General features: G+C 44.5%; 1 protein-coding gene across 2 annotated transcripts; it reads left to right on the top strand.

Annotated features, from left to right (window-relative positions):
- The first annotated feature begins 293 nt into the window (after window positions 1–293).
- HP1BP3 (heterochromatin protein 1 binding protein 3) lies at window positions 294–21,408 on the top strand. Of its 2 annotated transcripts, XM_032201397.1 has the most exons (13): window positions 294–350; window positions 7,371–7,570; window positions 7,998–8,103; window positions 9,558–9,708; window positions 10,062–10,221; window positions 11,410–11,553; window positions 12,104–12,184; window positions 13,763–13,917; window positions 14,701–14,791; window positions 15,474–15,633; window positions 18,113–18,224; window positions 19,256–19,393; window positions 20,231–21,408. In XM_032201397.1, the coding sequence occupies exons 2-13, from the start codon at window positions 7,475–7,477 to the stop codon at window positions 20,514–20,516; spliced, it is 1,680 nt and encodes a 559-aa protein (XP_032057288.1). In that variant the 5' UTR covers window positions 294–350; window positions 7,371–7,474; the 3' UTR covers window positions 20,517–21,408. The 2 variants fall into 2 exon arrangements, with proteins under 2 accessions (XP_032057288.1, XP_032057289.1); XM_032201398.1 differs by lacking the exon at window positions 7,371–7,570 and having other exon boundaries at window positions 306–350.
- The last annotated feature ends 319 nt before the right edge of the window (window positions 21,409–21,727 follow it).

Below are 21,727 nucleotides of genomic sequence, written 5' to 3' on the forward strand. Positions count from 1 at the left end.
GCGGGAACCGCCTCAGGGCGGGGCCGCCGGCGGCTGAGGCGAAGGGGGCGGGGCGCGGCGGCGCGCGGGCCCCGCCCCTTGTTTTGTTCGCGGCGGGGGCGGGGCCTCCGGGAGGAGGGGGCGGGGCCGCCGAGCCTCGCGCACGCGCGCCCCCTCCCCCCCCCCGCCGCAGAGGCGGGAGAGGCCCGCCCCGCGTTCGAAAAATGCCCGCGGCCTCCCATTGGCCGGCGGCGCCGCCGGGGCCCGCCCCCCCGCGGGCGAAGGCCCCGCCCCCTTGCCCCGGCCCCCCCCCCGCCCGTCCCGGCTCCCCGCCGCCATTAGAGGCCGCTTTGTGTCCGCCGGGCCTGCTGGTGAGTGCGGAGGGCGGCGGCCGGGCCCGGGGCGGCTCCCCCCGGCCTCACGGGGCGCCTGTCGGGAGCTGTCGCGATAGGTCCCGCGGCGGGGGAGGGCCGCCGGGGCCGGGCACGGGCCCTCGCCCCCCCCCCCCCCCACACACACACACGGGCCCGGCCCCGGGGGGGGCTCCCTCAGGGCGCCGCCCGCCCGCAGCGCCGCGCCCCGGCCCCGGCCCCGGCCCCGGGCGGTTGTTTTGGAGCCCCCCGGCGGGCGCCGCTCGGCCGGGGGGGGCCCAGCCCCGGGCCCTCCGCGCTGCTCGGGGGCCGGGCCCAGCGTGAGGCCGGCCGGGGCTGGGGGCGCCGCTTGTGGCTGATCCTCGGCACCTCACGTGGGGGGGCTGCGGGAGCCGAGCCCCGGCCGGGCCCTTATCAGGTTATCGGGGCCTTCTGAGGAACAGCCGCTCGCTGCTGCCGCAGGCACGCGATTTGTTTTTTGTTTGTTTATTTTTACCATAAATAGCACTTTCAGCGTTTTTTTAAAGAAATAGTTGGCCAACTGTCTTTGGCAAGCAGCGATTGTAGTGCGGAGCTCTGAAGCGCTCCTGGTCACGAACGGGGCTGTGGTGTTAAACTGGGGGGGGGGGGGGTGCAGGTGAGTGCGGGCTGTGCGAGGGCCCAGCCGGGCAGGAGAGCACTTGCCTGCCTCGGGAGGGATGCAGAGAGGCTGGGGGATAGTGGGGGCCTTGGAAGTCAGGGGTGGGCAGGGGAAGAAAATACCCATCATTTAGTGTACGTGCTGTGAGAAAACCTGCTGGCTTCTGCACCCTATCTCCCCTTTAACTGAGTGTGCCTGCAAATAAACTAACTTTTCAGTGTTTCGTGTGCTTCTCTCAGGTAGCAGCTGCTTGAATTATTTTTGTCTCCAGAGCCTCTCTTTCTCATGTGTTTTTCCTTTCAGCAGAAACTGATGTGTTCCTTCTGTGAGAGTTTTGTTACAAGTGGCCCAGGTTGTTGTGAGGGTTTTAATTTTCTTGATAGAGGAGAAATAAAGTTTTACATTGATGAACTCCAACAGCAGGTGCGAGTGGTTTTGTGTAGAGTGCCAGCAATTCATACCTTTTGTTATGTATAGTGTTTGTACTATGGACCAGTAAGTGATGGCTTAATAAGTAATAGTTTGGAAGGAGAGTTTATGTGGTGGTGTTACATTTATAGTGCAGGGGGTGTTGCCCATAGAAGGGTCTGGTCCTGATATGTAACGCTAGCAGCCTAAGCGTTTGTTCAAGTATCAGTGGTTTGTCAGTGTTCACAGTGCTGGATCCTGGAATTAAGGTATTTCATCAAAGACTGTGAAACTTTCAGCAGTGGATTTTGTGCTGGAGTAAGTTTAAGTTTGTGACCTCAACCTATTATAAACGGAAAGCTGAACCTTGTGTCCATGGTGCAGGCCACTTTGTTCTTTAGCTGCCTCCCAGCAGCAGCTCATGGACTGTCCTATCCAGAATGGTTCAGGAACTTTTGTCCCACATAGGTTGTCTCTGTCACAATCCTGAGCATCAGCACAGAGAGGGATTATTTTTACACAGCTATGCAAGCAGAAATTCTGCTTTGTATTAATCCCTTAGCTGAAGTTTTTGAAAGTTTCTAGGCATGGTGGTGACATAATAGAAGTTGCACAGTACCTGGCTCTGGATGTGTGTTTTGACATGAACAATTACTCCTGGGTATGGGAAGAGAAGAGAATCCTGGCCATGGAAGTGATCTGCTGTTCGTGTCTTCTGTATGGGTCAGAGACTGATGGAGAAAGAATCTGAAAGTTGTTTTTATAGTGAGCAGGCATTCTAGGTGACGAGGAATAGCAGGGGTGAGGCATGGGTCTTTCCTTGTATTTTTTTGAGATTGAGCTGACTTGGAGTTGCTGGTTTTGTATCCTAGCAGAGATAAGGCGCTGAGCTCAGTCCCAGGTGGGTCGGCCCAGCATCAATCTCGCTGCCTCTTTTTTGCAGGGAAAGCAGCATCTGTGTGTGCAGAAGGGCAGTATTTAATCTTTGCTTTGCTGTGTAAACTCAGCAGAAGAGGCAGGGTGTAAGTCAGGTTCTGTTAGCAGTGGTTGGAGTCAGAGGTCCAAATTCAGTGCTACCCTGAAATGAGAATGCATATTTAGACATAGAAAAATCCTCTGGCATTTGGGTCTCTGTGTAGGAATGTGTGTATGTGTATTTGAGTGCTAGAAGTGCAAAAGATTTTCTCTGTGTTCCCCCAAAGCCTAACGTGCTTGAGATTTGTTGCTCCCTTCCTTACCAGAGTGTAGGCAAGGAGTCGACGGAAATAGAAGCTGTAATACTAGTCAAGCCAAAGAATTTCTTGCCTGCCAAGTGGTGAGCTATTGGATCTTTGTATTGGACCACTGTTCTTCTTTAATTGAAACAAGATGGTTCATAATGCTTCTAGCAGCATGGGGCTCAGCCTGTAACAGATCTCAGGGAGGCTGAACCACAAGAGACTTGTAAATGCTGTCCTCGTAGCTGAATTGCAAGGTCTGGGTAAGTGGGACACCTCCCAGGGAATCGGCGTGGCGCGGTGGCTGTAAGGAGCAGCGACTGCTGCTGGGTCGGGACAGCTGGGGCAAGGCTGGTGCGACGGGAGTGCGCGGCGGTGGGAGACGGGGATTTCCGAGCAGGTTGCCAAATCAGGATTAGAAGTGGGGACTGACTCGTGTTCTGGGCTCAGTAAGATATTTTATTTCTCTGCACATTTTTGGGCTGTTATAAATGACTTAATACTACTGGTCTGATTTAATCAAGACAACAGGCTGCTCAGTCAACTGCAAAACAAAAGGGAGATCAGTAAATGCTGGAACATCTTTGTGAAGCAGGCTGAGAGAGGCGATCAGCTGAGAACTTTTAATAGATCTGTTTTGTAAAACAAATTTGTGTCAAAGATGTTGCAGGATGATATATTCAGTGGCGCTGTAGATATTGAGGGGCTTGGTGTCCTCTACGTGAGCTGAATTTTTGGAAAGAGCTTTGAGGATTTCAGAGGTCCAAGTTGGTCAGCTTGCAGTTTAGGAGGTAACGTTTTGGCATGTTTGATCTGGATTTCCATTTTCGCTTTGCAGAAATACTAACATGTCCCCCCGTGCTGTTTTTCCTGCAGTTTCTGAGGCATATAAATGCTCCGCTGTTCAAAACAGCATTAGAAAGTAGTAGATGATCGAGTGATAACTGGATTTCAAACACAGGTTGTTGATCGTGTTGCTTTTTAAGCCTTTCTGATCACAAACAGTCATTCTTGCTTGTGCTGCTTGTAAGGTTGGTGGTTTTGTACCCCTTGTCAGCCTGGCTTCAAATCTGCAAGGACATACAAACTTTTTCTGGCTCTTTTTGCCCTAATTCATGGACCCATGTTGTGTAGGGTAAACCAAGTCATGTCTCGGAGCACCTCGATGGCTGTTGCGTGTTGTGTGACAGTAAGGGGACACCCGTACGGCACAGCGCTGGACACACTTCCTCACTCCACTGCATATTTGTTTTCAGACCACTCAGCCTGGGTACCCTGCCAGGAGTCTCGTGACCTGGCGTTTCCTCCTGTGCGACAGTTGGCTTGTCATGCTCAAGGCCTGATTTTGTCCCAAAATATTTGAGATTGGAGTCTGAGATAAGATGGAAAGTCTTATGGCCTTGTCAACTGGCCTCAAATAAGCTTTTTTTTTTTTTTTTTTTTTTTTTTAATTCTTGTGCCCGTTGCTTTGATGAGGGGACTCCACTCATTGGAAATAATATCCAGAACAGATGTGTCTCAGCTGAAGCCTCTGGTTTTGTGGTTGTGTTCTGTTTTGTTGTTGTTGTGTTTTTTTTCCCTCCTCTGAACAGTTTGCTGATAGATGAGGAGGAAACCAGTGCACGTATGTTTTTTCATAGTAGTTCATGGAAAGCTACTGCACCTTTGATTGGGTTTTCCACTAGTGGCCTCTCATTGAGCTGGGGGACTGAATGCTATTGAGCATTTCTGCTAATCCAGGAATCCAGAAAGGGTTTTTTCTTGCTTATTAGCTCCCAGTTGGGTTACCAGCTTTGAAATGTCTGCTTCATGATAGCATGGGAACCTGCGATCTGATCTGTGGAGCACTTCAAATAGCCCGTGGGAAAGCCAGCATGCATGGCAACATGAAGAGTTACTGTATATGTTCAAACAGTTTTGGTAATGGTTAGTATCCTGGTGTTCCTTTCATTGCTGATATGATTTTCTCCTGACAGCTAACCAGGTTTAAGTTGACATGAGTTATCCAACAACCACCTTCAGAATGTGCATCCTCCAGTGATGGCCTCTTCCTGAGCACGGTGTTTGTGTGGTTGGCATCTGTAAATACAAAACACGGTTATTAAAAACACGGTTATTACTTTCCAACTCCTTAAGAGCAATTCTTGCAGTCATGGCCATGGGACACATTTAAGGATGCTGTAGCACCCATGCATGAAGCTAGGGTATCCAGGTAACAGTCGGTTTGGGTGGCTTCATTCTTCTGTTAAACACATCTTCTGTTCCCTTTAGAGAGGGGAAGGAGAGGAACTGGCTTTTCTGTGCGTTGCTATTGCAAAACTTTCTTGCCTTTTGCTTTATCATTTTGAGAAACCAAATTAATTCCTTTTTGTGTTATGTTGTGGTATTTCACATGCAGTTCAGAAACTTTTTTTTTTTCCTACTTCAGAAATCACTTTTCATTCTGACCCCTCTGTGGCAAGAATTTGGCTTAGCAAGAGCAGTTCCTGAGCTGCGATGCTCTCACACAAGACCGTGGGTGCTCCGGGCTTTCCCCTTTGAGAGCCTTGGTGCAATGGGAGGTTACCCCCTGCCCCTTTGATTCCCGCAGCCTTTTGAGCAGGACATGACCCACACATGGGAACGCAGAGGGAATCAACAAGCCCCTGTTGGGGGCATTTCTGCTGGGCAGTGGCACAGCCGGGTGTGCTGCTGGTGCTGAAGCTCTGGAGTGCGCTATGTTAACATCTGCTCCTGAGAGCAGGAAGGCTCAGGTGATTTATGCTGTGGTCAAAGCAAAGGATTTTTTTGAGGACTTGGCGAATTGGAGGACAAAGTTGGGGCTTCTTTATTTTCATGTGTGTGGCATGCAGGTCACCAATTGAAAATGAAAAGAAATAAAACCCATGACCAGGTTGGCCACAGTGCGTGCTTGTGTGTGTGCGTTAGTAATCCCAGGGAGAGTGTTTCCTGTAGCTTCCAGCTGATCTCTCTGAGTATAGATCTGTTATTTTAGGACTCATTTCAAAATGCTAACTTTTTTTTTTTTTTTTTTTAAGAGCATCAGGTTTTGCTTGCTGGAAAAAAGCAATTGACACTGACCTGAAACCTGGTGGAATTTTTCATTTTTCCTCTCACTTTCTGCCCATGAGAAAGGAAGGCTGCATAAAATAGGCAAAAAAAAAAAAAAAAAAAGTGCTGGGCCACATGTATGTTCAAATCGGCTTTTGCTTCTTTTTCCCCATCCTGAAAGTTTATCGGCAAGTTTCATTCATCTCACTTATTTTCTCTCTGGAATTTATTTTCCCTTCAGAACATGGTTTGATTTTTCTGTTTTGTCTCCAAAGGAAACACCCAGCACTGTTACGCTCATTGGCTTTCACTGGTGCCGAGGCAGCACTAGGTTATTGTCAGCTTTCAAAAAGACCCTTTGGTGTCAGAGAGGAATGAGTCCTCCCATGGAAGTGCTGCCGGTGTGGCCTGCCCTCACTGCGTGTGGCTACCGTGGCGCTGTACCTGCTCGCAGCGGCTGTGGGTTCATTAATTTATCCATTTGTTATTTGGGAAGGAGGCTTGCGGCTGAGTGGAGAGAATCCCTGCAGTCACTGGGGAGTCCCTGCTGTCAAGCAGTAAGAGGACCATGGTGTGGGGCAAGGATACGGAGTAATTCAGGTGGTATAGGTGTAGCAGGGAGCATTCACCCTTGCAATGGAGAGTGCTGTACGAAGTGCTGAGGTGGTGGTGAAAAACACCTTGAAAACAAGGTCAGAAGCGGTGCTGTTAGCTTTCCATTCAAGAGGAGGTCTCTCAGGCTGGGGAAGCAACCTGTTAAAAGTGAAAACATGGTTTGTGTCTGCCTTCTTACCTGAGCAAAATAAATCATCAGGATAAATAATCGGGAGCATTGGGCCCTTTCTCTGCAAGGAAGGGAAGAGGGGAGCTGAAGCTGATGGGGTGGGGAAGCAGGTGCAGCCCTGCTCTGTGAGAAGTGAGGTTTTGCTTCTGAGGTTGTTAAGGGGATGCTGAGAAGAGGAAACGAGTGAGAAAGTAAAGCCTCCGTTTGTGGCAGAAATGGTGGAGCACCTCCTTAGGAGAGGCCAATGCAGGTGGACGGGCAGCAGGTAAGGAAGGCTGAAGTGAAATGGTAGCGAGGGGTGAGACTTGGTGAGCCTAACCTACCCGTGACTATGCATGCGTTTGGAGGAGAGTTTTGTAAAGCTTTATATTTTTGTGGAAGGTCTGGTGACTGCTGTTTTGATGGGTATTTTCTTTTTCAAGGATTTGTTTATTTCCTTAAATTGCATGGGGTTTAATTTGGGAGGGGCATGGTCCAGGTCTCCAGCGTGCGTTTTCTCCCTAACAGATTAAATGGTTTAATTCCTTAGGCAAATAGAAGCTGGATCAGTGTCGGTTCTTGGTTTTCCCCCGAAATGAACAGCTTACTAGTTACCTCAACACTTTGCCTTATGCACAGTGCAATGTCTGCTTTTTCCTAATGCTTCCTGTTAATTTAAATAGCATCTTTATTCTTTCAGATCTGTTTTAATGGAGCAGGCTGCAGGTCTGGCTTACACCTTTGCCATTTCTGCTACATCCATAGTACTCAAGTTTGCATACATGTTTTAGCATCTTTGTTGAATGCAGGTGTTGATTGTCAGTTACGTTAGCCATAAGCTGTAAGTCATTTATTCTTCTTTTCTTTTTAGTTTGTTAGATACATGGACGTAGATGTTTCTGTTTTGTTAATTTTCACACCACATCTTTTCTGTACTTTAGGTTGACTCCTCACTGCACTGTGAAAACCATTAGGAAAAAGTCCTTGGGGTTAAAACCTGGGGCTCCACAGTGTTACGTGCACTTGGGGCTAGAAATTATTTTAAATGGCGACTGATCTGTCTGAAGCTGAACCCGTGCATCATAAGGCGCTTCCACTCTTAACGGGAGCTCAGCTGATCCACACGGACAAGTTAAGTGAGGTAGGGGCTGGCCCATTCTCCAAGCTTGCCCTTGGATCAGTGATTGACTTCCAGTCCTGCTGAAGGTTTCTTGGTACTCTTTCCCCCCGATCATAGGAAACTCGATTGGGAGTCTAATAAGTCCTACAGGCACTCTCCTTCCCCCTCCCTGCTTTCCCTGCAATGCCGTAGTGGTCAGAATCCTCAAATGTTCATCTCATTTAATTTGGAATTGGAAAGAAATTATTTCTTTTATAAGTGTAAAATGTGAAACTATCCTCTCCTGGTATGCTTCAAAGATCGAATATTTACTGTCTTTTAAAATTCTGAAAAACATGAATGTAACTAGAATATTTCTACATATGCTGCTTTGATTTACTTTAATCCCATTTCAAAAACTTTCTGATTCTTTCCAGTATCTGTACTGATTTACAAATGCTTTTTATAGAAAGTTGAAGACGAAACGATGCCGATCCGTCGCTCGGTAAATTCTTCTTCGCGAGAAACTCCTCCCAAAAGCAAACCTGCTGAAGGTGGTGAAGAGGTCAAAGCAGGTACAGTAGTAATGCTGTAGTGGACTGTTATATCCAAACATAGTGTTGATGTATTCAAATGTAGGTTTTTATGCTGAAATTCCTGAAAATCCCTGCTGCCGTGGTTAAAATATTACCAATGCTTAGCTTCTTTTCACAGGCTTTTCCTGGTTTGTTTGAAATTACATGTTGTAGTCTTTTCAAGTGGGAAACCATTTGTTTTGTCCTTCATACTCTGTGTCAAAGCCCTGTCACTCCAAATATGAAAATATAACTAAGTATTGTCTCTTTCAAGCTTATACATTCTTATGATTAAAGGTAGAAATCATGAACTTCCAGCAGTGGCAGGAAAATGGTTTGGGATCAAAAGGTGGAAATGAATGGAAAACCAAAGTATTTGTTTTCTTTGTTCAGGAAAAGAAAGATTTTACCATGCTGTGTAATATGGCCTGCCATTAATGTGTCTGGTCTTAGCAGCTTCACCTGTGTTTCTCAGAATGTGTTGTTTGAGTATCACTTTCCGTACGTTTCACTGAGTTTCTCCTCTTTGGTGGGACAAATAAGTACATTACATAGGAAACTAACTATTAGTACAGTTTTTATTTTACATATATGATGCCTCCATGGGGAAACTATGCACAGGAACAAAGCAGGAGTGCTTAAGCTCCTTCTCATTGATAGACAACATGCCTAGTGCATAGAGCAGTCATCGTAGACTGCTCTTTACCCAAAAAGTGGATAGTAGCAGTTTATAAGCACGTTATCTAGTAGGCAGTCCAGTCTTTAAGGCCTGCTCTCAGCTAAATATACTTGATTGATTTACTCAGTAAGTTGATTTCTGGCTGGATTTGATCCTGCTGATAGACGAATGTTATTTCCAATGCATGTGCAATCTGAAGTTTTTCCAGGTCTGGAAAGATGTGATTGAATAGTTAAAATCGTTCAGGTGCCACAGTGTGTAGTGCAGAAACGGCAATGTTTAAAAGATGTGTTTTGTCATTGACAAAGCTGCTTGTATTTATCTACCACAATCTCTTGAATTGTGCGTTTTTGCACCTTTCTGGGATAAAACATGTAAACCTTGACCCAGGGGAAAATCTTTACGCTTCATGATACTGAATTCCTCCTCTTCTTCCCTTCCCCACCTGTAGGCATCTATGATGAGGGATGATTGCAACAGTAACTTCCTGGAGTTAAGAGAAGACTGGGGGAATTAGTTCATTGTGAAAATGCTAGGTGATGCTGTTTGAAATTATTCTGGCATTTGATGGCTGATTGCACCTTGTTGAATTTTTCTTTCAGTACTTTTGTTCACTTTCTAAGTTACATTCAAATCATCTATTAAATTAGAGAAAAGAAAGTGGTGGGAAATCATTTCTGGGGTGTGTTCTTATTTTTTTTTTTTTGTCCTCTGCCTTTCTGAAGAATACAGGCTAGTTTTAGACAGTAACGTGATGTGTTTTAATGTCTTTTAGATGCAGAAGCCACCTCTGAGGAGTCTGCTTCTGCTGGAGAAGAACAAGAGAACGAAACCTTGCCTGCTGCATCCAGTGAAGCAGAACAGCCAAAGGAACCTGAGAATGAAGGGAAGGGGGAAACAAAGTCCTCGGAAGAAACCAAAAAGGAGTAAGGCTTGCTTAGTGCTGAATTTAGGAATTTGAGTAGGAGAAAGACAGGTTCTATAGGTAGAAAAGATTATGGGAGACATAGGGAAAATAGAATGCTGAAAAAGCTGCTCATTTTTGCAGGAGAGGAAGCTACTGATCATGCGTAGCAGCTGTTCAAGAACATGTTTTGAGAACAAGTATCAAGATAGGGTGTGTTGGGGGGGGGTTTGCATCTTTTTGAATAGAAACATCAAAAAGTTCTTTTAAATTATTTTCTGTAACAAGTGTTCTGGGTGTCTTTTGTTGTTGTTCTGCATGTTGGCTTGTTTTACAGTGTCTCTTACTTTACTATTGTTTTGCGTTTTTCCTAAGTGAGAAGGATCAGTCTAAGGAAAAGGAGAAGAAAGTGAAAAAAACCATTCCTGCATGGGCTACTCTTTCTGCTAGTCAGCTAGCTAGAGCACAGAAGCAAACTCAGATGGCTGCCACTTCACGTCCCAAGATGGATGCTATTTTAACTGAGGCCATCAAGGTAAGCAGGAATCAGATGTTTCTTTTATTCACCTGTCACAAAGCTGAGTAATTTTTGTGCCTAAAATCTATATTTTCAACTTGCTGATGGTACAGGTGATAGCCTTTTTAGCAGGAAACTTACATAATTCATGCATGTTTCTGTCTGGAAGCGCATGGAGCTGAAATGTGAGTCCATGATGACGATGAGGGGCCGTGTTGCTTATTTTTTGTTTAGAATGTTTCTCCCTGTTTAAATTATTAGAAACAGCTATGATGACATATCCTGGTTAATTATTGGCATCGTTTAATTTGTTGTCTTTTAGACATATTTAACTTGATTTACCTTGATTAACCCACCTGTTTGATACATGCATTTTTTCTTGTTAGCTTATCCTAATTCAGGACAGATGGAAATAGTGTAAACTAGCATTGTGGAGTGGTGTTGGTCTTAGTTTACTGTATACTTCATTTAGGCTATAAGAAGAGACCTGTGCTGTTGCTCTGCAACTCTGCTGCCCTCCTGTTGAGGCTTGGTTCATGCAGGTTGCCTTCACTGGAGTCCTGGACTCTATTAGCCTTAACTGCAAGATGGTCTTTTGAGCCACTGAAACGTACAGCTGTGTGTAACAGTGCATATGTAAACTACATCCTCTATCATGCAACTGTGGGTTTTTTGGTAGTCTTTCTGAAGCCACGTAGATCTGGTAACTTGATTAAGCAGAGCGGGCTTTATCAAGTCACAGCTGGGGTTTTCTACAGCATGTCAAATATCTAAATTTTAAAACACAATTGTTTTGGTGTAGTCCTATTCTGATCCCTAATTGGAGGACTCCAGTAATACAGGCAGGCTGTCATGAATCTTCAAAGACAGTAATCTTCAAAATAAGAACTTCAACTTAGTTTTTTCTTTTTTTTTAAATAGTTTGCTAATGCCAATCCTGTCTCTTTCAGAAATCAACAGCTTGTTCTGATTAACCTGTTAATGATTGCTTTATCTGACATCAGTAAAATGACTTACTTATGACTTACTGTTCGGGCAGTGCTGGTTTGCCCAAAGGTAACAAGCTTTTGTAAGAGCTTGTAGTGTATGTGCCATTACTTGTACGTGCTTCAGAAAAGGGGATTAGTTGACACATGCGTTCTTCCAGTCCCACAGCAAAGTAGTTCAGTCCAGAAGCTTTTTACTAACATCTTGCTACCGTTTCAGGCATGCTTTCAAAAGAGTGGTGCCTCAGTTGTTGCAATACGTAAATACATCATCCACAAATACCCTTCCCTGGAGCTTGAGAGGAGAGGCTATCTTCTAAAGCAAGCATTGAAAAGGGAGCTGGAGAGAGGGATCATTAGACAGGTAAGAATTGCTTTGTGGAGCAGTAGTGGATGCGGTATTACTGAATTGCACAGTACTTTAAGAAACTCTGTTAGCTGGTCTCTGGTGGCTGTGTTCTCCCTCTGTCTCTGCTTTGTTAGACATGGACAGATCCGTCAGTCAAATACCTTATCTTTTGTGAAATATGGATGACCATTTCATGGTGTTGAATTGTGTCATACACCATTGCAGCAGCATGTCCCTTCCCACCCGAGCCGTTCTATGATTCATATGCCTTCAACCTGAGTCTAGCAACACCCCTTCTGCAGGACTATGTTTCCTATAACACTATAATATGTGCCTGTGATATCAGTTCTGTTAGGATCTCCTGGTCAGGACAGCAGAATGTGTTTCTAATATCTACCTTTGGTTTCTGATCTACTGAAGTGGATTCAAATCAGGCCTCTGTCCCTAACAGCCCATCACCAGGATGGCAATGCATTCTAAATCTGTGTAAAGATGTTGATTAGTCTCTTTCAAATTGTTTTTATCCTGAGTTACTTTGTTAAAGGCTGACTTTATTTTGAACTAGGTGAAAGGAAAGGGAGCTTCTGGGAGCTTTGTGGTTGTGTCTAATGCAGGAAAAACTGTTCCAAAAGCCAGAGACAGAAAGGTAAGATGGATCACTTTAAACAGTACTCTGAAAGATCTTTCTTGGGTTACACTGAACACATGCATCTTACAAAATGTAGTCTAACCCAAACAGTTTTCTTCTCCTTGATGTACTTTTGCTCCCCAAATACAGTAATTAAAACATCTGTTCCACTAAAATCAGAATCAGAAAGTTAGTATGACAAATTAAAAACAAGTAGAATAATCAAAATCTTAGTTTAAAATGTTTACGTTAACCCCCTAGGCTTTGGTTCAGAGGCAGAAAACTGAATAACCATGAAGCTCCTCTTCTGTCTTTACCTGGTAGAGAGAGATGCCTCTCAGGTATTGTAAGAGAGCTTTATGCTACTGCTGTTTCTGTTATATCTGTTGCTGTGAGAACAGAGGGAGGAAGAAGTAAATGCCTTAAGGCTTCTGGAAGAAAGCTGCTAAACTTGGGTGTATATTGTACACCCAGGTAGTAAAATGCGATGCATCTGAATCTAGTCCTCACAATTAGTCTTGGTTCCAGCACTGCTCTTCTTTGCTCCCCACTGCATAAGGTGTATGAAATGCATTTCTAACACTGCAGTTACAAAATGCTTAGCTGGAATTGCTGATCTCCTTATGGCATACACAGGTGAACATAGAGTGTTATAACACAGGGGTGCTTACCTCTTGGCTACTGGATAGACCGCAAGTCCTAAATCTGAAGGTAACAGTGACATACATGGTACTAGGGCACTGAAGGAAAGTAATTGGAATGTGACATCTTTTTAGAGTTCATGGACTCCATGACAAGTTTGAGTAAGGCACCTGATAACTGCTAACAGATCACTTTTCTTGTCTGCAGCCTATTGGTGTAATTGTTCTTAGATACTTTCTCCATGTTGCAGCAAAACAAATAGCTCACGTTTGTGTCTGATGAATTCAGCTGGCAGTCAAGCAGCTATCTGGGTGAGCAGCATCTTCACCTGTTTGACCATTTGCAAAGCTCCTGTTCAGCATCAAAATCACTAAACATCAGCAGATTTCACCACTATTTTCTCTCCTCTACAAAGAACATGATCATCCCCTACTGATAGCAACAAAGTGATGGAGGAAAATTCAGGAGAAAGGAGTGTTGCCTTCAAGCAAGACTTCATGCTATGAGTTGAACGAAAATGCACTCCTGTTTAGCTGGTTTTTGGGAAGATTTAACCTGTGTAAATGGCTTTGGTCTGTGTTTTTTGTTTTATGTCAACATATAAATCGTTTCACCTCACTTTCTTGTTGAAAGGTAGCAGAGGAAAGCCTCTATTAAAAAGAGGAAAAGGAAAGCATCTATAAATAGGAAACTAGGAAACAGCTTTTGGTAAATACTTGGCGTATTTATAAATATAAGACTTTGACTAAGAAAATTCCCATGAAAATTCTAACCAGATGTGCTAGATTTTAAACAGCTGAGCTTTCTAAATGGTTGTTTTAAAGAGCTGCCTTATAGAACTTGATTTTTCAGATCTGTGGCCACAGTCAGGAGCACTTCTCACCTGTGTGTTGCTGGATCAGAAAAACCCAGAGTTTTAGGCCCCACTGATGCGTAAAAGTATGTGTATTTCAGAAAAGCACTTCCGCTTCGACTCCAGAGCAACAGGTCAAGCTGGAAGACATCCTGCCACTGGCTTTCACCCGCCTTTGTGAGCCGAAGGAAGCTTCTTACAGCCTGATCAAGAAATATGTGTCTCAGTATTACCCCAAACTCAAAGTAGATGTAAGGTAGGTGCAGGTGTACACTTTTGCAAGCAGGGCTCCAGAGAAGCTGTGAAATGCTGCCTTCCTCTGGCTTTGCCTCACTTTACGGTGATTCAATTCAGTATTTCATCAGGCAGCAGACAGGTGGTGCTCTTCATCATAGAGCCTGCAGGAAAGCTTGAGAAAAGCTGTGCCTTTTCTCTGCATCCCTCCACACCCAATCTTTGTTCGTGATGCCAACATCAGCATTGTTGTACGCATCTCTGCCCTTAGAGAAAACCGGATCCTTGTAGCTGCATGGATATGAAGGCCTCTCCTTGGAATCTTGTTCCACTTGTTTCTGAATGCTTTAAACGGCACACACTTAATATGATCTGTGAGTTTGTCCATGTGGAGCGGGTCAAAGATTGGGGAGGAAGCAAATCTAGGAAAGTCCTATGCATCACCTATTACCAGGGCTTGTTGTACTCAGTCCCTTGTTTGTCTCTGAGCTGACTGAGTCATTGCCCACTGAGTCCAGTCTCCAAATGTGCATTTCAAAATGCGTAAATCCTTCCAAATGAAGTTTCACTGTTTCTGGATACACAGTGACACCCAGAAAGCATTGCAGTTCAATTTCCGCTAACGTACATTGTTCCTCTCATGTAATCAGCACTTGCTGACAGATCTCCATTTAAAATGTCTGTATGTAGGCAGATACCACGTGTAAGTACTGCTCCTCTCACACTCTCTATAGAGTGTTGTTTCTCTGTTTGTTTTTTAAGCTGTCAGTGTGTGTCAGTAAAGCTTTATCCTCCTGTATTTCAGACCTCAGCTGTTGAAGAATGCCCTGCAGAGAGCTGTAGAGAAGGGCCAGCTAGAGCAGATCACAGGGAAAGGAGCGTCTGGGACATTCCAGGTCAGAGCCAGAGTTCGTCTTGTTTTGTTGACTGTACTGACCAGAAGCCTTGGATATAAGTTTACATGCCCTCCCCACCCCAGTTTTATTGGGTACACCTTTCTTTAGCAGCCTGTCAAATTCAGCAGTTGTGGAACTATGAAGCAGTAGGATTCTTTCTCCTCTGGGTCTACATTCTGGAACAGACCCCCCCCCGCCTTCCTTGCTTAGCACGTTCCACACGCTGCTTCAGCTCTGACTCATTAGCACAGTAGGGGAGATGGTGGGGTAAGCTTTCCTTTCCATCGCTAATTGTAAGTGCAGTAGGTACCCCAGATGTCTGCAATGTCTCTTCCTCGTGTCTATGCCGTAGATGTCTCTTGGTTACATTTGGTCTGTGGGATGGAGGAAGATCTGATTTATTTCCTTCCCTGAGTGACAGGCCCTTAGATTGCCATACCCTTGCAGTGTATTTTGGGAGTAGGACAATGTGTTACCAGTGCAAAGCACTGCAGGCCAGTTGACTGAATAGGCCTGTCCTACCGTTAACGCTGGGAGGGCAGCGTTCCCTGTGCAGTGTTTTAATATAAAACATATCTGTGCTAATGCAGGAGCGCCGACCCACCTGGTGCAGAGGAGCTTGTCCTGACCTGGTTTGGGAGAATTTTGTCTTGATGCTTTTCTCTTCCTCCTTGGAAAATAGCTGAAGAAGTCAGGGGAGAAGCCCCTGCTGGGTGGGACTCTGATGGAAGATGCCATCCTGTCTGCTATTGCGGCCATGAACGAACCGAAGACCTGCTCCACCACAGCACTGAAGAAGTATATCCTGGAAAACCACCCAGGGACCAACTCCAACTTCCAGGGTAAACTATATAACTTTCCTTTTTCACAAGTTGAAAGAAAGAGAATTCTGCAGCTGCAGATGTGTCTGTGCAGCACCTTTAAACTATTTGGTTGAGCTTGCTAGGGAACTGACAGCTGCTCCACTCTTCGTGCTGCGGAGATGTTCAGAGTTTTTAATTCCCATTAGTTCCCTTCAAGCCTGACAAAGGCTAGTTTCTGAGACATAATGCATGTTTCTCTTGTCTGTAGCATATCCCCAGAAAGGGGGAATAGTATTCAATTACTTTATTGTTCTTAAATCACCAGCTGGATTTCTATATATATTGAGAGGCTACAGCTTGGCATAAGTACAGTCACTAGCTGCTTTTAATTTAGAGAAGTTGCACAGTCTAACTTTAACAAATAAAATCTGCAAGCATCCCTCTTACTGTTTTGTTTGAGGTCGTCCTCTGGCTCCAGTTTTAGAAGGTCAAGCAAGTAAGGAAAGAAACTAATCCAGTTGTATTTGGAAAAAGGTGTGGCATATCTCAGTCCCAGTAATGACAATGTCTATTTTGGCTTTTGCACTAGCAGAAATAATACTAATAGAGACTTTAAAGTAGATCTGCTAATGGCTTACTTGCATTATTTGGTCTAAGCCATGATGCAGTTCAACCTAGGCTGAAGGTCACTTGAAGTAGTGTGAGCTTGCAGCGGTATCTAGCAGAATCAGACCTGAAAGCAGATCAGTTTCTTGCTGTAGTGTCATGGTGCTGGTGCCATCTCACAGGAGCAGGGGCTGGAGAGGAACTTGCTGATCCCACAGCCATCATATGGAGATGAAGCACAGAATCAGCACAGGTCTTTGAAACAGAGCTTACCAATGTGTCGAGGAGGATCACAGGCTCCCTGCCAGCAGTGGGGCCTAAAGAAGTTGCCTGAGGCCTTCTGCCAATTAGAGGCTGATGCCAAGTGTGACTTCTTAATCTCGGGGCAGGGAAGAGAGTTCCCAGGCTTACTAAGCCCTTATGTTATTTGTTTTCAGGACCGTTGGAAGCTGCCCTGGTCCCTAGAGGCCTGTGTTTAGTCAGCCTTGAGAGCTTGTCAGCCTTGCTAGTCAGATAAGGAAACTTCAACTAGTAATCGGGTGTTTTCTTTCTCCCTCCGCTGCATAAAAAGGATTTTGCTGTTCTCTGCTCTGTTTTAGGAGCAACCAGAGGAATATGTGGTGAGATGTAAAAGCAGGCAGGTACACACTACAGAGCCAGTATTCTAGACTCTTCCACCATTTTATACCTCAGTCTTACAACTCCAGTCAAATCCTTTACATGCTGCTGTTGATCTGTGGTACCCCAGGTAGAAATAGCTTGATGGTGTTTGTGTTGCTCCTTTTTACAAAGGTGTGGAGTTCTTTGTAGTCCAAGAACTTTTTAAGAACCTAGTGTTGCAACGCTAATAATTTAATGGCTACAGCTGGTTCAAGTAGCTAGGCAAGCTTTTCTAGTGCCACTCAAATTAAAACTTTTCAGCAGAGGTAGACTGTAGGCTGGTGAAGGTATAGTGTTGTCCCAAATGATTCTCTTACTGTGAAATGTCAGCTCTTGATAAAAGCCCATTTCAGCAGTGCTGAATAAGGGGTTAGAGTGAATACCTGTACATTAATCATGCAGAACAGATTCAAATGACAGCATGTTTCTTTGGATTTTTCTTTCCATTCCTCAAGTGAACCTCTTTAGGACATGCTTGAGGGCAGGCCTTGCTTTTTTGCTTCAAGGGAGCTAAATCTGTAAACTGTCCCCCATAGTTTAAGCCAAAAATGGTTTTGAACTAAAACAATTTCAGACCTTTACCTGAGACAAAGATCCCCTTTATTTGCACACTTTTGATTAGAATTCTTACATGGTGCACAATGGAACAGAAGATTGGAATAAAAAAAATCATTTGTCATACTTCTAGACCAAATTTCTCATTAAGGAAAATGAAAATGGGGACAGATGTACTGCATAAATTTTGGAATACGAGGGAGATGAGGGCAAAAACAGAGTAAGGACTGATTTAAAATATTCTAAAAGAATATGTTGAAGAAAGCTTTAGTTATGTGATGCTTTTGAATGCATTTATAAAGAAGGATCCCTTGATCATGACTTCTTCCATCAGTGAATTTAAACCCATTCTTGATAAGTGTTCGTGATCCAACACTTGAATCTTATATATTGCTTGAATTTTTCAGAAAATTAACTGTGAAAGGATTTCCCTTTGAATATGACATATTAAAACTTCTAAATGCAGTGGCCTAGCTGGGTCCTCCACAAAGCAGATGGCCTTTGCCGATTCACAAGCATGCAGTGATGTCTACATGAGTCGCAGGTCTCTGGTGCCGTTTCATTTCCCCGCAAGTGTTCCGGGAAAGGAGATTTCATTCTGACTCTCCATCTCTAACTTCAGAGGACACTACAGAGAGCAGTAAGGTTAGACAAGTGGATAAAGATGATAACGCAACCTTTCTCTGATTTTTCACAGTGCATCTACTGAAGAGAACCCTGCAGAGATGTGAGAAGAATGGTTGGCTGGAGCAGATTTCTGGAAAGGGCTTCAGTGGAACCTTTCAGCTTTGCTTCCCTTATTATCCTAGGTAAAGAGCTTGGCTGTAAAATGATGTTGAAGATAAGCGTTGCATAGATCAGCCAGATAGTGTTGCTGAAGTTCATAGGGTGTTTACAGGTTCTATTTACAGGGAAGCTTGTGAAGGGTTTTGTAACTGAGAAACCACAACGTTGTCACCAATATTGCTCTAGATAATGACATTACTTGGATGTCTGACTGTGAGTGGACATAAAGCTGACTTCATTAGCAAGGGAGGCTTTTAAGGACAATAAAAATATTGGGCTAAATGTTTTCAGGAGCTCTGTTGTGATTTTTTTTTTTTTTCATAGAGTAGTGGATATTTAAGTGTTCCCATGCTTAAACAAATTCACATGAGGCAGGTATAGTGTATTGTTGTTCTTTGATACAAGGATGCTCATAACAAGTAGGACTCAGTTGTTTGCCTCTCTTAATGCCGATGTGGAGGAGGGGTGGGAGGAGGGAAGATGACCCAGATTAGCTACTGTGAGACTAAAACAGCCTTTCTTCTCCTGCTGTGAGCATATATTGTGCTGGGCCACATGGAGCCCAGGGAAGCCTTAGTGTCCCATGAAGAGCCAAATGGCAACACAGTCATTAAAGTCTCTGCTTCCCACCTTCTTTTATTACATACATGTAAAGCTCTCAGTGGCTCTGGCCTGTGTTCAGAGTTGTTGAAGTCTGATTTTGTCCCTTTGTTGTCTGTCTTCCTGTGTTTACACAGAAGGAGCAATGAGGAAGAGAAGTGGAGAAAGGGCAGCTTATGTACAGGAGTGTGGTGGCATTCCTGGTGACTTAAAAGCTGTTGCACTTCTGCCATTGCAGAGACTAAATATTGGTTTCAGATAAACCCAAACAAATAGACTTCTGTGCTTGCTGTTTGTTTTTTTGTTTTTTTTTGGCTTAGGCTCAAAGCTGTAACCTTAAAGGATGATGGGCGATGGGCAGTGGTCCCCGATGAGAATCGGGGTTACCTAAGGTTTGCTGACCCTGGAGTCATATCCTGAGAAATGTCCTGCTCTGACAAGAATCCTCTTGTAGTCCAGGTGTGCTCTACCCGGAGAAGCAGCAGGATGAGGACTCTGAAGAATCTGATGAGGAAGAGGAGGAGGAATCTGAGGAGGAAGAAGAATCAGAAGAGGAAGAGTCTGAGGAGGAAGAGCCACCACCAAAGAAAAGGTATGTGACAGCATGAGAGATAAATGGGCTCTTTAAAAATGACAGTCACAGCTGTAGAGTGCACAGGTTTGTCTCTTGCTGTGGATATTTATCCACAAGGCTGTCACTCCAGTGGTACCGGAGAAAGAAATTTCTAATTACAGTTGAACTTTTGGGGTGCTGTCAGGATGAGGACTTCTCTGGGACGTGTGCAGCCTGCAGAAGTAATGCCTTGTCCCAGAGAGACTGGTGTCTTCTATTCTGTAGTAGGAATCATCTCTAGATGAGAGGAAGAGAACTTCTATTTATTTTCTGTATTGCCTTTAGTCTCCCATGCGCCTGTTGTGCTTTACAAGTGTGACTTTTTCATGTGGGGCTTCCTGTTATTTATTAGGTGTTTCATTAACAAAACTTCTCCCTACAGTGTTATTTGCAGTTCTGTAGCCAGATATGAAACCTGTCTCACTCAGAATGTGGATTTAAGATGAGTGTTATTCATTAAGTAATGAAATTTCTCTCAGAGAGGGAGAGAGGATGCTTAGGCCACTGAATTGTTCTGACAATTGACTTACATTTATTGACATTGTTTGTATGTTTATCTGCCTAATAAAGGAGTTAGAAACCTTGCTGGCAGAACACTGTGGGGATTGAGAAGTGCTTAGCATGGGAAGATCCACCACAGGATTTCTTGCTCTTTGGGATTTAGCTAATGAAATGTACTGCTGCATAAAGGAACATCCGTGGTAAAGAACAAGGATGCCAAGATCTGCTTCATTTATGTAAATTGACGACAGCAGCTCTGCTCTGGGTAGCATTTGCGCCTCCACTGAGATCTTGTGCTGCCTTTCTTTCTGACAGGATGCAGAAGAGACCTCCTCCAAAATCACGGAGTAGGGCCCCTCCGATGAAACGGAGAGAGTCCAAGCCTAAGCCAAGAAAAACCCCTGCAGCCCGCAGCGGAAAAGCAAAGCCCCCACCCAAGGTGAAAACCCCTGCTAAGAAAGCCAAACCAGCAGCCCCAGCCATCAAGAAACCCTCTGGTGGCAGCTCTTCCAAGAAACCAGCAGCCAGTGGGAGGAAGGAAGTGAAACCCTCTGCCAAGGGCAAACCTACCATGAGGAAATCTCTCCGGGCAAAAAAGTAAATTTTTCCAGTGTCAGGGAATCCCATGGTCCCACAATCTTGTTTTATAAAGTCAACGTGCATTTGTATTTTAGTTCTGATGCTTAAACACTTTTTTTTTGTTTTCCTTGGATGATGGGGGAAAAGATGAAAACTAAATCAAACCATCCCAAGCATTTGCTAGATCTCAGTGCTGTGCCTCGTGCCTACCCCTCCCCTGGAACAGGTCATCTTTAGTTTCTGCAATAATTTTAGAACTCTTCTAGGACATGTAATCTGTACCTTTTATGGTGTTCCTCTTGGGTTTGGAGGGAGGGGGTGGCTTTTAAAAATTCTTCAAATAAGTTCTTTGTCTCTTTAGACAGCAGGAACATGGTGATTGGGGAAATAAGATTCTTAACTGAGAAGGTACAGCGGCACTAGAGTCCTTAGATCCCCTGCATGATGAGGTCCTTCATGCTTCTGTGAAGAAGCAGTGTATATACAGCACTTGCACTGAGTCCTGGAGGTGCTTCTTTCTGCTCGGCCGTTGTAGTGACAGGCTAAGGAGGTGGTGCATTTGGCTCCTTCAGACCAGCACATTTTGAGGGTGAGTAGACATCTTCAGTAACCGGAGGCTGCCACATGTACTGATCGTCTGACACCGGGGGGCTTGAAAAGGGGTAGTTCTCGGCTGGGCGGGTGATTTGAATTAGTGTTTCCATACCACATCTGTTACCTTAAAACCAAAATATATAAAAGTCTTCTTGAATCCAACTTTCAAACATTTTTAAGAGATGAAGAGCCTAAGTTTTGTCACTTCTTGTTTACCCTTTTTTAAAGAAAAGTTGGAGAGCTATACAATTGCTAATGTAGAGATGTTGATAAGTGAAGAACATGCAGTTTGCTAAAATAAAATGAAACTAGATTCCAGGCCCGCTTTGTGTGTCCTTTCTCTTCCTCGCCACAGCTTTCTCCTCCTGGAAACGAAGAGAGGAGGGAATTACAGCAAGTGTGGTTTGCTGCGGAGGCAAGCCTTTATTAGAAGTACACTGACAGCGTGAAAGAGTGGGGCTATTTTAGTCTGAGCCCCTGCCAAGCTCTGTAGTTGGTTGGATTTGTGACCTTTTTCTTCCCTTGGTTTCTCTGGAGACAAAGGTGAGCAAGAAGAAAGCTCTGTTTGAACCTCATCCTGCTCTTCTTCTCCCTCTGACCCAAACAGTGTCCAGTGGGGACCAAAAAAAAAAAGACCAC

Source organism: Aythya fuligula, chromosome 21, assembly GCF_009819795.1.
Source record: "Aythya fuligula isolate bAytFul2 chromosome 21, bAytFul2.pri, whole genome shotgun sequence".
Classification (NCBI taxonomy): Eukaryota; Metazoa; Chordata; class Aves; order Anseriformes; family Anatidae; genus Aythya; species Aythya fuligula.

Bases quoted from the DNA above. Each gene is read 5' to 3' on its own strand.
- HP1BP3 (XM_032201397.1), top strand. From the start codon at position 7,475: ATGGCGACTGATCTGTCTGAAGCTGAACCCGTGCATCATAAGGCGCTT. The intron at 8,104-9,557 runs GTACAGTAGTAA...AATGTCTTTTAG, and splicing joins TGGTGAAGAGGTCAAAGCAG to ATGCAGAAGCCACCTCTGAG. The intron at 11,554-12,103 runs GTAAGAATTGCT...ATTTTGAACTAG, and splicing joins AGAGAGGGATCATTAGACAG to GTGAAAGGAAAGGGAGCTTC.